The sequence below is a fragment of the Chanodichthys erythropterus genome, chromosome 7, assembly GCF_024489055.1.
Source record: "Chanodichthys erythropterus isolate Z2021 chromosome 7, ASM2448905v1, whole genome shotgun sequence".
In the NCBI taxonomy this organism is placed as follows: Eukaryota; Metazoa; Chordata; class Actinopteri; order Cypriniformes; family Xenocyprididae; genus Chanodichthys; species Chanodichthys erythropterus.
The window spans coordinates 26,373,286-26,389,028 of NC_090227.1; the positions used below are offsets into that span (position 1 = coordinate 26,373,286).

General features: G+C 34.9%; 2 protein-coding genes across 3 annotated transcripts; one reads left to right on the forward strand and one right to left on the reverse strand.

Annotated features, from left to right (window-relative positions):
* On the reverse strand, window positions 1-8,863 carry si:dkey-30c15.2 (uncharacterized protein LOC558938 homolog). Of its 2 annotated transcripts, none has more exons than XM_067389191.1 (12): window positions 8,707-8,863; window positions 8,442-8,485; window positions 6,889-6,952; window positions 6,189-6,326; window positions 4,604-4,711; window positions 3,420-3,487; window positions 3,001-3,141; window positions 2,869-2,914; window positions 2,720-2,791; window positions 825-963; window positions 629-699; window positions 1-463 (listed from the first exon to the last, which is right to left on the reverse strand). In XM_067389191.1, the coding sequence occupies exons 1-12, from the start codon at window positions 8,743-8,745 to the stop codon at window positions 311-313; spliced, it is 1,083 nt and encodes a 360-aa protein (XP_067245292.1). In that variant the 5' UTR covers window positions 8,746-8,863; the 3' UTR covers window positions 1-310. The 2 variants fall into 2 exon arrangements, with proteins under 2 accessions (XP_067245292.1, XP_067245293.1); XM_067389192.1 differs by having other exon boundaries at window positions 3,420-3,463; window positions 8,707-8,862.
* A 927-nt stretch (window positions 8,864-9,790) lies between these two features.
* On the forward strand, window positions 9,791-15,334 carry LOC137023227 (ADP-ribosylation factor 4-like). The gene is made up of 6 exons (XM_067389989.1): window positions 9,791-10,032; window positions 10,318-10,398; window positions 12,378-12,487; window positions 12,735-12,806; window positions 13,959-14,084; window positions 14,170-15,334. Exons 1-6 carry the CDS (start codon window positions 9,966-9,968, stop codon window positions 14,254-14,256), a joined length of 543 nt encoding a protein of 180 aa, XP_067246090.1. The 5' UTR covers window positions 9,791-9,965; the 3' UTR covers window positions 14,257-15,334.
* The last annotated feature ends 409 nt before the right edge of the window (window positions 15,335-15,743 follow it).

Below are 15,743 nucleotides of genomic sequence, written 5' to 3' on the forward strand. Positions count from 1 at the left end.
TCAGTCAAGAACTAGAAGTACTGGCACATGCTATGCAGACATTTATTGAACAAAACCACAGTTTAACATCGGATACATCAAAAATACAGTTTCCAAATAATATCACTTTTGTAAATAAAGTGAAAGTATATATCTTTTTCAAGTTCAGCTATTGTTTACATTTCAAGTATGGTATGCAGACAGCAGTACAATTGCCTATCAATAGGTATGACAAATATATGTATAAAAATAAATAGAAAACATTTAAACAAATATATCTGAACTTGTATGTGGATACAAACTAACATTTACTTGATTTTATTCTGTGATTTCATGATGGCTCATTTAATGATTGGTCAAAGAAGGCTCTGTGAGAATTGGCCATGAGAGGTAGACGCTCCCCCAGCACGGCATCTCTGAAATTGCGTCGTCTCCATGCATACACAATACTGTTCAGAAAACCCTGGAGTGACACTGACAGCGCCTGTACAACAACACATGGGAGAAAATACACCACACGATTAAAAGGTGTGTAAATAGCATTCATTTTTTTAGAACTCTCAAACAACAAAACCCAGAAAGCATGTGCTTTTAAACAGGGCCGTTGGTTTTTAACAGAACATGTTCTAGTTTAGAAAACGTGTTTTACCTGTATGACATAGAGAGGGAAGAGATGTGTTATCTTAGATTGTGTGAAGGACAGACAGATGAGAACCAGAGCTGAAAAATGAATCAAAATATAATTTAGTTTAAAATGACAAATACAACCATTCATATTCAGGGAAATACATAGACAGATATTGCATATGTGTAGCATTTGAGAAGGTGTGTTTTATTGTACCGACCTGGTGTCCAGCAGAAAATGATAACAAGGATCATGTATCGAGCCGAGGACCAAATCCCACCTGGATGTCTCTGTGACATTGTGAACATGCTTGTGTTCTCATAATGCCTATAACAGCTATGTAACCTACAGTACACCACCTACAGGATGACAGACACGTATTACAGGAGATTATTTACGTAAAACACCTACAGTGACCCCAAAATGTCTGAATTTCATTGCATTAGATAATTAAATATCAAACTAAAAAGTGGTTAAGTTTATTTTAAAGAGATAGTCCACCCAAAAATGAAAATTTAAAAATATCCTGGCTCTTCCAAGCTTTATAATGGTAGTGAACAGGGGGCGTGTTTTGAAGCCCCAAAAAAATTCATCCTTCCATCATAAAAGTAATCCATATGGCTCCAGGGGGTTAATAAAGGCCTTCTGAAGTGAAGCAATGGGTTTTTGTAAGAAAAATATCCATATTTAAAACTTTATAAAGTAAAATAAATAGCTTCCGACAGACGGCCGTATGCATTGATTTATGGTGAAAGAGTAACCTCTGACCCACCCAATGCATGACGCAATGACGAACGCGGAAATGCAGAGGATAGAGCAAAACAAAACACCGGTCATGATTTAGAAGTCTAAAATGATCCATTTTAAAAAGAGAAATGTCTGAGGATTTTGATATAAGAGAAGAGGAGCTTGAGTTTGGTGCACAGCCCTATTTGTTTAAATTGCGAGAGGCATCTAAGCTACACTACTCCTTTATCCTGTGTCATACATCGCGTCAGGGGTTACTCTTTTGGCATAAGTCAACATGTCTGCACGTCCTGATTCTGCTGAGTTAGATGTGTTCCTGGGTCAACATATTTTGTTGATCCTGGAACAACATTCCACTCTGAAAATTCAGTCTTAACCCTATTCATACCCCTAAACCTAAACCTACCCACAAGTTATCCCAAAAATCAGAGGGAAATGATAGATGAATAACACTGATGTAGAAGCACCAATTCATGATTTTAAGCCTAAACTTGACATAATCTGTAAACTTGTCCCTCAAACCTGATTGGTTGATTTGAATGTTGCTCCAGGATTAACAGAAATGTTGACCCAGGAACATATTGAACTCAGCAAAATCAGGTTCTGCCGACATGTTCTGGCAGAAGCTAGTTATTTTACTTTGTAAAGTTTTAAATATGGATATTTTTCTTACAAAAACCCATTGCTGATGGATGTATGTATTTATTTTGGGCTTCAAAACAGCCCCCCCGTTCACTACCATTATAAAGCTTGGTTGAGACAGGATATTTTTTTTTATTATATATATTTTTTTCTCAAATCGGAGCACAAGTGAATCAGTGTGTCGAATCATGATTCAGATCGCGTTTCAAACTGCCAACGGCTGAAATCACGTGACTTTGGCACTCCGAACAGCAGATTTGATACACCGATTCACTGTGCTCTGATGCTTCATGAAGCAGTGTTTTGAAATCGGCCATCATTAAATAAGTCGTTATTTTGTTATTTTTGGCACTCCAAAAATATTCTCATCGCTTTATAATATTAATATTGAACCACTGTACTCACATGAACTGATTTAAATGTGTTTTTAGTACCTTTATGGATCTTGAGAGAGGAAGATCCTCACGGAGTCATCGGATTTCAAGTAAAATATCTTAATTTGTGTTCTGAAGATGAACGAAGGTCAGGGTGTGAAACGACATGAGGGTGAGTAATAAATGACAGAATTTTCATTTTTGGGTGAACTAACCCTTTAAAGACACTTTTCAAGCAAAACATGACCTATTGAGTCCACTATGGATTTTCAAGGTAAGTGACGAAATTGACAAAAAATGTCAAATGATGTGATTTGTTATCAATATTATTCATAAACATGTGTATACTCACTGTGCAGCTGAAGATGACAATCAACACACTGCTGAGAGTGAAAACACGAATGAACTCGGCATGAACCGGATCCTGTTGGACAAAAGACAGGATGATGGGAACAGCCCCAGAGGTGATTTAGCAAAACTTGTTGTCTATAAATTTCTTACCACTGTCGTGCAGGAGTCATTTGTGAGATGCAGAAAAAGAATGCAGCTGCAAGATGAAACAGACATGAATTTGGTTAAATGACACATGCATGCGTACCCTACACAGGCTCACATACAGAAACTCATTCTCACCTGCTACAGAACCTGACGGAGGGTCCTCTGCTGAGGTGTGTCACGTCAGGCTTGTGTTCTGGTTCATTTGCTGGCATGAGAGTAGCTTCCATAACGCTGACGGTATTAATATAGACGAGGTATCCAATTATTGGTACAAGCCTATAGAAATGACATGTAAGCATATAGATCATTACATACACATTGCAGTCATATTTATCATTTAACATTTAATCATTTAGCAGACGCTTTTACAAATGAGAATAGAAGCAATCAAATCAACATGAGTGCAAAGGTGTGCAAGTGCCATGCCAAGTCCCAGTTATTCCAACAAATATATTACAGCAAGGAACTTTTTTAATCATATTACTTTATCATATTTACAGTTTTACATAAATCATATTTAAATGCATTTAAGAAAACTAAATGGAACTACTCACCACGCAATTACATAGATGAGACAATACCTTCTCCTGCGTGATAACTGTGACAATGGATACATAAAAAACTAACATTTAATAGAATTAAATACATAATGAATATATATATATATATATATATATATATATATATATATATATATATATATATATATATATATAATATACAATAATAAAAAATGGCTACATAAAACAATCATTTACTGTAAAATGATTTGTTAAATAACTTAAACATGTCTAAATCTGATTTCAGTTTCTGTTTTTTTATTTCTATTTTAGTCAATGTTGTACTTAACTAAAAGTAAAATTCAAACTAAAACCATTAAAAAAATATTTCATCTCTTGAAATTAAAATAAATTTTAAAAATACTGGGGAAAAAAAAAAAAAAAAAATTATATATATATATATTAGTTGTCAAGGCAACTAAAATGAAATAAAAATGAATAAAAACCTATACAGATTTTTTTTTAAAAAAAGACAAAATACAACAAAATTACTAAAACTTTAATTAAAAATAAAATGAAAAACAAACATAAATCTAGTTTAAAATATTAATAAAAACTATAATAGTATCTCAGCAATACTAAAATGATTTTGTTGAGTGTTTTTGCCATTTTTATTTAAATATGTCTATATAGTTTTTATAATATTCTATTTATTCATTTTAGTTTATTTAGTTTTGGTTATACTTCAAGTTGAACTAAATGAGAACATTTATTTTATTTCAAGAAACAAAAATTTTTATTATGGTTTTAGTTTTAGTTAACGAAAATAACGCTGATATAAATTAACAGGATTTGAGTTACAAATTATTATTGGGTTACAACAACAAAAGTCATTTTAGTCTTCTCAGAGATTAGATCAGGTAGAAACTCCTAGGGTATTTCTAAGAAATATACAGACATAATGTCTGTGCTGTGACTACATAAAGAAAATACGGGAGGAATGTGGCACAGCCTGAACGGTCTCAGTCTCTGCCAAAATGCTGCGTCAGCAAACATTCATAGCTGCTGTCATGTTATATAAGTATATAATGTGTGTGTGTGTGTGTGTGTGTGTGTGTGTGTGTGTGTGTGTGTGTGTGTGTGTGTGTGTGTGTGTGTGTGTGTGTGTGTGTGTGTGTGTGTGTGTGTGTGTGTGTGTGTGTGTGTGTGTGTGTGAGCTGTGTGTGAGTCCTGCTCACCTGGTTTTCAAATTCTTCCTGCTCTGCCTTTTCCCTCCATCCTTGAATCGCTTGTGCTGACTCACAGGCATAAATGATTACAAGCAGAAACGAGATGCAGTAGAAGGCCTGAGAAGAGACAGAGAGTTAATGCTTAAACAACTGAAGCTCATCACAGCTGCTGCACAGATACACAGTGAAAGCTCTGGACACACATGACTGAATATATGTTTGATTTAAACATGTTTGACATTTTAATTTAAAGGTGTATGCTGCAATGCTTCTCATGACTTTTGACAAAAATAAAATGTGTATTTCTATACACATGATTTAATACATGAATATATAACATTTTATAAACATGCATGTGTATATATATATATATATATATATATATATATATATATATATATATATAAATGGAATAAAATTATATGTAAAAAATATTCATAATTTGCATCTAAACATGACTTGTTCTAGAGTTGTCAATTTTAAAAATTTTAAAAATGTGATGCTTTGAGCGCTGTTGAGCGGATTCGTAAGCACCTCTGATTGGTCATTGTGTTCACGCACTCAACAGATATGTCTGTGATCGTCTTCTTTGTTCAACACTTCAAAAACATGTTGTAACGCAGATACACACGGGAGCATTTACGGACCACTCCACTGATAGACGCATGGTTTCAAACTCTCCTGCTTTCAAATTCAAACACTTCCGTGTGCTTTCAAATGCTCCCATGTGTTGATCATTGTAGCCAATCACAGACATATCTGATGAGCGTGTGAACACAATGGCCAATCAGAGGCTTGGTACCGAAGTCAGTACTTTTGACAACTCTAACTTGTAGTGTATTTTAAGCAGTATTCAGAAATATATTTTCATTGCTGTGGTGACCTCATAAATAAATATCCTTTAAATAATAAACTCAAGTTTTTAACGAACCACTGTGTCAACTTGGCATCAAACGAGGGTTAAACAGGACAGTGCGTGACTCAGGGGTTCTATATGTGCAAATATGAGCCTCTTCAATTGTTTTATGGCAACACACAATAATGCAGAAAAACCTACAAAGCACTGAATAAACATCTGCTGTGTAACTCTACACCAAGATCTCACTTACCAAGATGTTCATTTCTCAGTTGATCAAGGAAGTTGTTGCATAACAAGGACATTATTCAGTAAATACACACACACACAAACACTTGTATATATGATTTACAGGGACTCTCCATAGACATAATGGTTTTTATACTGTACAAACTGTATATTCTCTCCCCCTACACTAACCTATACCTAAACCTACCCATCGTACAAACCTGTCTGCACTTTTTGAATTAAAAAAACACTGTTTAGTATGTTTTTAAGCCATTTTACATTGTTTACATGTTTACATTGTAATACCCATGTCATACACATTTCTGTCCTCATAAACCATGTATACAAAAACACATACACACAAAACCTACAAGTATTTTTCTGCATTGAATGTGCACTTGTAGTATTAGTATCCCGGTTGGAGATGTAAACAAATACTTTCAGACTTTTATTAGACTTATACATTATTTTAACAGCTCATGACATGTTTCCGTATCAGCAGTTACTCACCAAAGACAAAGGCAATCCGTTGTTGCAAAACTTTTCACTGAGTCGCAAAATTTCATTAGGAAAATTAATTATGGCGGTGCACATCAAAACAAGTGATGCCAGGAAATCTGCCAGGGCCAGCTGAAGAAGAGGCTTTGCCTGTAATAGAACAACAATGATAAAGAAATATAATGGTTCTTTATTGGCATTGATGGATGAACCTTTAACAACTAAAGGTTCTTTACATTTTTTATTATGTTCTTCACATTAAGAAAAAATGGTTCTTTTAAGAAAAGTTCACCGAAAGGTTCTTAAAGGAACCAACTTTTAGAACCTTTACTGTATATATATGAGTGTATGTGATGACAGGGAGGCCTGATTCAAGGAGACTGCTGAAGAAATATTTTTACAAATGTTTTAGTGAACTTTGCAAAAGAGTTATCTAAAGCATGTTCTGCTGATGGAGAGAGATGTATGCAGTGATGTAATAGGGCTTAGTTTTGAATGTGCACACTGTTAGCCAATATTGACCCTCACTGTAGACTTTTCCAGCAAGTCTTTTGTGATTCAGCTGGGGAATGCATCAAATCCATCATTTGTCCTTTCAAAAATTCAGATTATCTGCTGGAATTCAAGTAGGCATTTTATGTGCCTGTTTAGAAGCTCAATCAGATCTGTTCCCCAAGATTAAATGAAATTTCACATTTGCATATTGACTGACCTGTTCATTGAGATGCCTTCTCTTTATAATGGACACCACCACCACAGAACAACTACCTATCAGGCTTCAACAGAAAAAACGTCATTCATTAAGAATAAGTGAATTTAATAGCAACTTCTGTCCCTGTCACTCCTTTGGTAGGCTGCAAATGCAATCTTAAGAATATTTTTCTACCTGATCTAACCCTTAAAATTAGTCCATAGACTAATGTAATTAGATAGACTCAGTGATGTTTAATAAAATTAATTATTTTAGATGTTAACCACATTTTGTTAGTTAAATGTATTTGTTAATTTATATAAAAAAACATGGTTGCTGTGGTACTGTAAACACACAACATATTGCCACAAACAACATAAAATTCAGTATACACTACAGTTTGTATAATTAATAAGGCAAAACTAACTTTTTAAGCTAAAATTTAAACAAATGTGATGCTTTATGCAGGGAACCTAACTTTAACAATGTTTTACTGTAATACATTAAAGGGTTAGTTCACCCAAAAATGAAAATAATGTCATTAATTACTCACCCTCATGTCGTTCCACACCTGTAAGACCTTTGTTCATCTTCGGAACACAATTTAAGATATTTTGATTAAATCTGATGGCTCAGTGCCTGCATAGACAGCAATGGTTCTTCCTCTCTCAAGAACCATAAAGGTACTAAAAACATATTTAAATCAGTTCATGTGAGTACAGTGGTTCTATCTTAATATTATAAAGCACCAAAAAAAAAACAAAAAAAAAACTTTTTAACAATATCTAGTTATGGCCGATTTCATAACACGGAGCTTTGGAGCTTCACGAATCAAATCAGTGGATCGGAGCGCCAAAGTCACGTGATTTCAGCAGTTTGGCGGTTTGATACGCGATCCGAATCATTGATTCGACTCAAAAGATTCATAACGCTCTGAAGCAGTGTTTTGAAATCGGCCATCACTAAATATTGTTAAAAAGTCGTTTTTGTTTTTTTGGCGCACAAAAAATATTCTCATCGCTTTTTAATATTAAGATAGCACCACTGTACTCACATGAACTGATTTAAATATGTTTTTAGTACCTTTATGGATCTTGAGAGAGGACCATTGCTGTCTATGCAGGCTTTGCTGAGCCATTGGATTTAATCAAAAATAACTTAATTTGTTTTCTGAAGATGAACGAAGGTCTTATAGTTGTAGAACGACATGAAGGTGAGTAATTAATGACATTATTTTCATTTTTGGTTAAACTAACTCTTTAAATATCTACGCATATTGCGTACGCTGCCTTATTGTCTCACTAAATTATTAGCAATTCATTATTATTTTTTACTTCTAAAATACATGTTTATGTGTAGGCCTATATTTAATGTTACCGCCTCTCAAATCAAATGCAGAACTCCAGATGCAGTTTTTGGGCTCTCTTTGAGTGTGAGCGCATGTTGAAAATGAAACTCACTATACTTCATTTTAATGCATTATAGATAATATTCAATTAAAGCATCAGATCGCAAGCACTTATATTCTCATTTCCTTGGAATCACGTAAGTCGAATCAACATTTTATTTCTTACCTTAAACTCAAAGTCGAGACGTAGATCCAAGACAAAGCAGCAATCTGTGCGTGCAATTAAGATGAAAAATAAACAATATGAATATGTAGCATAATATATTTGTAATAATAAATGGCGTCATCAAATCGAAAGCATAGCAGTCATCAAAGTAGATCAATATATTAGTTTTAAATATTTTAAAGCAATTTGTAGCGTGGCAAATAATGACATGCTGTTATATTCTCGTAGTTCAGGTGTGTGATTAATAGTAAAGGTGATTAATTACCTTTTCTTCATCATCTGATAATCTACCACTTGAGTTCATGATGAAGAGATTAATTCCGTGAACTACATGCCAGCTCGTTGTTGTTCTGTATCATGTACTGGCGCTGTGAGTCTGACTGACTCCCTCCGTCTCACCTGGACGTTGATCCTCTGATCATGTGACGTCTATACGGTCTCACCTGTACTGGCGCAGTTAAGCTCCTGCTTTCATAAACATATTTTTGCGGGTAAGTTTTACATTACAGAGCACAGGTGTTGTGTGGTCTGTGTCATAAGGGAGATACAGCATTTCAAGCTCCTTAAAATTAATATATGTAAACATTACATATTCTTATAGGCTAAACATCTCTGGGAACACTTTCAAATGGCTAATATGGCCTATATCGGCCTAAACATTAATAGGCTATAAATATGTGTTGAACTACTAATCTGTAAACAGTTTTTCTGTTGTGTTTGTGTTCTGTTCTTTTGTACTGACATCTTTCAAGCACTCGGACCCTCACCACGGTCACTAAAATTAACATGCAGTGACCTCTACTGGTCAAAATGTCTCCTATGCAACAGTTTGACAAAATCATGGTTTTCCAGAGAGAAAAATAAAAATTAGAAGTGTTTTGATTATGCTTATAGCATTGTTGGCTATAATGATCACTCAGTTTCGAAATAATATAAAAATACTGGGTGAGATAATATGCCTAATATTGAATTAATCAATACAAAAAACTTAATCAACAACCAAAATTAAGCATAAAAAATAACAATACAAATGCAAAATGTGTATATTTTTCATTTGTAATAATAATAATAATAGGTAATACTAATAAATGTTTAGGCCTATATATAAAAGTTTCAGGGACTGTTGTTCTTAATTTAGTCTTTGCTTTTGGTTTAATTAATAAACAGGCCTAACAATAAAATACAAAAATAAGGTGCCTTCAAATTCGCCGTGCCTGCATATGGGAATTTTATTATAAAAACTGAAAATAATGTATGCTATCATCATCAGACTGAATAAAAAGCACGTGGGCGTTTCAGAAAACATCGGAAGTTATGAATAATTATGACATCACTGCCCAGAATGCGATTGCAGCAGGAAGTGACGCCAAGACTTCCACGGTGGCTCCTCTTCTTACGTGGCAACGCGTCAAGCGACCGCGAGACACTGAGCACAAAGAGACAGAATATTAACTAAAATACATTATTACATTTTCTTTATTGTTTCGCCTGTTGATAGGGTTTAAGTTCTTCTTTTAAATCATCATGGGTCTGACCATCTCATCCCTGTTTGGGAGACTTTTCGGCAAGAAACAGATGAGAATACTGATGGGTGAGTGTTTCAAGCACATTACACTCCTGTGTTTCTCACGTATTTGTATGGTAAATATTCAGTTCTTAGACAATATGGATAATATTTGAGTGTACGTTTAAATAATAAATGATTTATAATCATTTCCGCATTTAAATTCAACAATCAATGTCATATTTCTTGGGCTGTGGCTAATGTTAGCTTGCTAGCTTCAGATAGAGCTTGTATTAATAAATCAAATGAAACATAAAATCACACCATTGTAATGAATTTGACAGCTAAAGGTGTTTTTTCTTTTCTTTTCAGTGGGTTTGGACGCTGCAGGTAAAACCACAATACTTTACAAGCTAAAGCTGGGAGAAATTGTAACCACCATCCCTACTATAGGTGAGATTACGCTGACATGACTTTGTTTTCTAATCACTCTTTCACAATATAGTTTTTCTTTCTTTCATTTAAAACAGAAGGAGCTCATGGTTTTCAAGATTCTGTTCATTTTGATGATCAATATTTGTAATGTCACCGCCATTGCATTTACAACTTCAGTGTGGGTTTTAACCAAGTGTTTTCGGGGGGGAAATTACACTTAAAGTAATGTTTTGTCTGACACTGATATTATTATTCAAAAGCTTGTCTGAGTGTGTATATATAGACAGCATATACAATTAATATAAATTACTGAAATTAAATTGTTTTATTTTTATTCAAAATTCATTAAAATATTTAAAAGTAATAAAGTGAAAATGATAAAATATTTTAAGCATTGACAATGCTTTTAGTCAGTCTTTGAGCTGCCAGAAGGTGGGATTGCTGCTGCTGTTAGCCCCACCTTAAAATAATTACTGACCAATCCTACCTTAGCAGCTCTTGCTGTCTGCCACATTATCAGAAGGTTTTACAGAAATTATCCCAAATTATCTGAGCTACAGTAATCGAGGAACGAATGGTCAAAATTTAGGTGCCGTCATTGGCTGAGGGCAATAATCTCTTAATAGAGTCATTCCACGAAAACGGTACAATTTGGACTTACATATTTAAAAAAAAAAATTTACCAAAATGTATTGCTTTTCTGAACACCCCACAACATTAATGACATAGGACTTCCAGAAAAACATATTTTCCCATCTCAGGCATCAAATCCCTATTATTTTGAGTTATGGACACTATGGGAGCTCTCTGAATATTATTATAAAATGTATTTGTGATAAAATCAACATTTTCCTATTAATTGAATGTCCCTCACGCTAATTCAGTAATCGCAAATATAAAAGCTACATAAAATCTCACACTTTTGCTATATTAAAGCCTGAAATGGGCACTTTTTGTGACAGCAAACTCATCATTTTTTATCAAAGGCTTAACCCCAGAATTTATACTAAAATCAGTATTCTTGATTGCTCTGAACATTTCAGACAAAGTTCAACAAACTTTAAAATACTTTTTCATAAACTTAAAAAAAATAATAATAAAAATGTAGGTTTGGTGGGGTTGAGTGTGACAGGGTTGTGATTTTTTTTTTTTTTTTTTTTTTTTTGCCCAAATTGGCCACTGCTCTACATCTAGTGAATAAATGGAGAGCGCATGGCATGCATGATATTAAGAAATCATGAATAATGTTGAAATAACAAATGATAATTTTTACAAGTAGTAGTTTTCTATCTTTAATTGATGTAACGGGGTTGAGTTGTTAAGCTTGACCAACACAATTTCACAACATAATTTAGTTATAATTATTAAAGAAGGTGGTAACTTGCCTGTGTCTGCTCACGATGTTGTTCAGAAGACTTCTATGATCAAATTACATTTTTTTAGGGGGAGAATGGTTTGTGTAATGGGATTGAGGGGTTACTGAGGTACTGAACTAAATGATGTGATTTTAATGAATAATCATGAATTTACTTTACCATTACCAGCAAAAAAACAAAAAAAACACAGATGGGTATTTATGGGAATGGCAAAATGTTTTTTTGACTTTTTTTTTTCTCTTTATTATTTATATCCCAAGTATACTTTCATAGAAGGCCTTGAGGGACATGACAAAATAGGTGGTGGTGGTGTCAACTGAAAAAAACAAAATAATTTCTAATATAAAGAGAAAATGTATGTCATGTTTTTAAACATTATTAAAGGAGACATTTCAATTAATATAAAAAGCTTTTTTAAAATATATATTTTGGTGACCCAATAGATAAATTACACTGAAAAATGTCAGAGGGACTCAAATCCTATCGGTTTCGTGAAATGACTCTATAGTCATGCTGATATTTGGCTGATATATTTGTCTATCACTAATCTCGTTTAGCCTATCAAATATAGTTGATTCACCTTGAGTAAGGTGGTGTTGAGCTGTATTTGTTTTTGGGCAGGTTTTAATGTAGAAACTGTTGAATACAAGAACATCTGCTTCACCGTGTGGGATGTTGGCGGTCAGGACAAGATTCGTCCTCTCTGGAGACACTATTTTCAGAACACACAGGTATGATTTTTATATAGGGTCATTTTGTTGACAAAGGTGCCACTTAGCTGTTTCTGAATGTTTATCCGGAGCAACATATAATAATCAATTTTCATTTTTGGGTGAACTAACCCTTTAAGTGTAAAATATTGGTTGAGATGTACTGTGATCTTTGTAACTTGGATGCTTTTGTGAATGTTGTTCATTTGAAGCATTTTCAGGTTATTTTTAGCTGCTGAGCCCAAACTGTTAATTCTTTTTTCCTCAGGGTCTGATCTTTGTGGTGGACAGTAATGACAGAGAAAGAGTTGCAGAATCTGCAGAGGAGCTTTCTAAAATGGTAAGTGTTCCGTTTAATCTTCAGGTATTACGCTCAAGAACCAGTCACTTTCAGTGACCTCATCTGAGATCACGTTATGCAATGTATTTACATTTACATTTGCATTTATGTTCTTGGCAGAGCTTTCTTACCAAAGAAAGCACCGGTTTTGCACCGCATAGTTCTAGGAACTCAGTCATAGGAACTAGCCACCAGTGCGGTTCCCAGAGAACTAATTTCCCCCCCAGGGCCATTTTCCTTGTTGCATTCGCACCAGAGGCAGGAACTCTGAAATGATGCAAGCCGGGTAGATAGTGACACCGTTTAAGAGCAGCATTTACAAACATCAACAGCTGAAGGATAGAGCACACTGTGATTGGAGAGGTTTTTGTTGTGTCGTGGGTTTTGTGATAATGTAGATGCATAATTTACGCAACTGAAAGAGGAAAAAAAATGAAATCTCCTGTGACAGCTTGCAATGTTACATATCATTGAGGCTGAGTGGCTGTTTTCAGCAGTAAGTATATGTTAACATGGCTTTTTAAAAATGCCACATGCTGGTGTTTCATATGCGTTTGGCCAGTCAACGTACACTTACGTCACTGGTAGTTCCTATAGTGCTGGTTTAGACCCTACTCTGAAGTAGGAGCTAATTTGGTTCTAGAACTAAAATCGTTCCTAGTTCCTGCGGTGCAAACACGCCATAAAGCGGGTAGTTCTTCCAGAAGTTATAAGAATTTTTCATTTAAGTTCACACAGAATGCAATTTAATTTTTGGGAATAATACTGCATAAATTTTATTGTTAAAGTTGACATGAAACAAAAGTTGCGACATTCTTTTCTTCCCTGTTGTGATATGTATCCTGCTTCTCGAACAAGAAAGGGTGGGACTTGATTCTGCAAGAGGGAGGATAAATCTTTTATAATATATAATGCAATATTCCATTTCATATTGACTTTAATATTTTATTTAATATATCAGGAAAAGTGTTTAATGTGTTTTCTTGTTTTTAATTACAAAAATACTAGGTTTTCCATTTGCAGTATTCGCTAATTTGTCAGGTGGCTCGCCACTCCGTTCTTGAGTTCTGTAATGTATTAATGTGTCTTGATTTATTGACTGTTAGATAAGCCTCATCACACTTCCACACACACCTTTTTTCATTCATACAGCTGCAGGAAGATGAACTGAGGGACGCCGTGCTGCTGGTTTTCGCGAACAAACAGGATCTTCCCAACGCCATGGCTGTCAGTGAACTCACAGACAAACTTGGGTTGCAGAGTCTACGCAGCAGAACGGTACGCACACTTACTTGATCCACTCCAACATCCACTTGTATAAGCAGTGACTGCATTTTTATTGTCTGTCGTTTGTTTTCCACAGTGGTACGTTCAAGCGACCTGCGCTACACAAGGCACTGGACTCTATGAAGGACTGGACTGGTTATCAAATGAGCTCTCCAAACGCTGATAGTGAACTTTAGAAAGACAGAGGGTGTCAGTCGATAGACTCTGTCCTGAAGAACTTGTGTGAGTGTGAGTGTGTGCGCGTGCGAGTGTGTGGAGGAGCTATCAAGTGTTCAGCATCACGTCTAATCTATCTTATCTGTCTTTTTCTATGCTGTATTCCTACTAATGTTCTTTTAATTTTTCCCTTACAAATCTGATTGTTTTTCATGACTGTAAAATAATGCTTAAATTGCACGTTTACTTGATAACTGTGAGAGCATTATGGCACAACTGAGAGGAAGTTTAGGAGGATGCGGGTTGAGGCATCCCTCTCACGCAAGTTTGGAGTAGTTGTAGCTTAAGAGCGAGCAAATGTCAGGAAGAAGTCTTCGTGCATTGACGCTCACTCCAAGATCCCTGTTGCAGTGCTGCCTAACCCGACTTGCGAGTCGCAGGACTCGCCGCTCCATGAACATTCCATTTCATGGCAGTTAATTTTATTCCAGGGGGTTGTTTTCTAAAGCTACACATTAACTTTTGATGCAAAAGCCTCCTAAGTCTTTTTTCAGGGACTTTGCCACCAACAGATTCTTTGAGATGTTTGGAACAAAATGGTACATGAAGTATTGACAGCAATATGGAGTCATCCATGATTGATTAGCCCAATGATCTCTAACCGCCTTTGATGTAAAATACCTCCATTGAACAATATGTAAGTAAATGTTTTAGTTGAAAGCATTTGAACAGATCATAGTAACTTGCTTGATTTTTCTGAGGTGGGATGGACATGGTGGATTGGACAGGGATGAACTGTTTCTTCCATCTGCTCCATGTTTCTTTTCTTTTTGTGTCAAACAGATGTATGTATGTATGTATGTATGTATGTATGCTGGCACCTTTTAATATCAATGATCAAGGTGCATTTGGTGAGAATTTTGTATGGGACACTCCAGTAAACCAATAAGGTCCCCATTTCCGGAGCAGGATTTTCTGATCTTGTACACTTCCTTACTGCGGCAAATGCCCTACTCTTGCTAGAAACTGTGCCACAAGGTCCACCCCTGTGAGAAAATAAAGATCTGATAAAAACTGAATGGAAACATTGTATGCTGGTGTTTTTTTCCCCCTCCCCTTCAATAGGCTGCATTAATGCATAGCTTTATGCTGGGTTATCTCATTTGAGATGCATTAAACTAACAGATTGTTTATTTTCAAGATTACCAGTTGATAAAGATGGTTTGTTTAACCTAATTTTTAATCACTGTAAAAATCTGGTATTATGAAGATGGTTTTATTACCTGACTTTCTTCAAATTCATCTGCAGGATTGAAAAATAATAGTGTCAAAGATTAAGTTATGGGAACTGGAAAAACTACTTTTTTAGGTTTAAAGGGATAGTTCAACCAAAAATGAAAATTTGATGTTTATCTGCTTACCCCCAGGGCATCCAAGATGTAGGTGACTTTGTTTCTTCAGTAGAACACATGATGATTTTTAACTCCAACCGTT

Excerpts from the sequence above, each read along its gene's own strand:
- si:dkey-30c15.2 (XM_067389191.1), bottom strand. The coding sequence starts at position 8,745 with ATGAACTCAAGTGGTAGATTATCAGATGATGAAGAAAAG. Across the intron at positions 700-824 it reads CATTTTCTGCTGGACACCAG|CTCTGGTTCTCATCTGTCTG; the intron begins GTCGGTACAATA and ends TTCATTTTTCAG. Across the intron at positions 464-628 it reads TCCCTCTCTATGTCATACAG|GCGCTGTCAGTGTCACTCCA; the intron begins GTAAAACACGTT and ends GTTGTTGTACAG.
- LOC137023227 (XM_067389989.1), top strand. The coding sequence starts at position 9,966 with ATGGGTCTGACCATCTCATCCCTGTTTGGGAGACTTTTCGGCAAGAAA. Across the intron at positions 10,033-10,317 it reads ACAGATGAGAATACTGATGG|TGGGTTTGGACGCTGCAGGT; the intron begins GTGAGTGTTTCA and ends TTTTCTTTTCAG. Across the intron at positions 12,488-12,734 it reads ACTATTTTCAGAACACACAG|GGTCTGATCTTTGTGGTGGA; the intron begins GTATGATTTTTA and ends TTTTTTCCTCAG.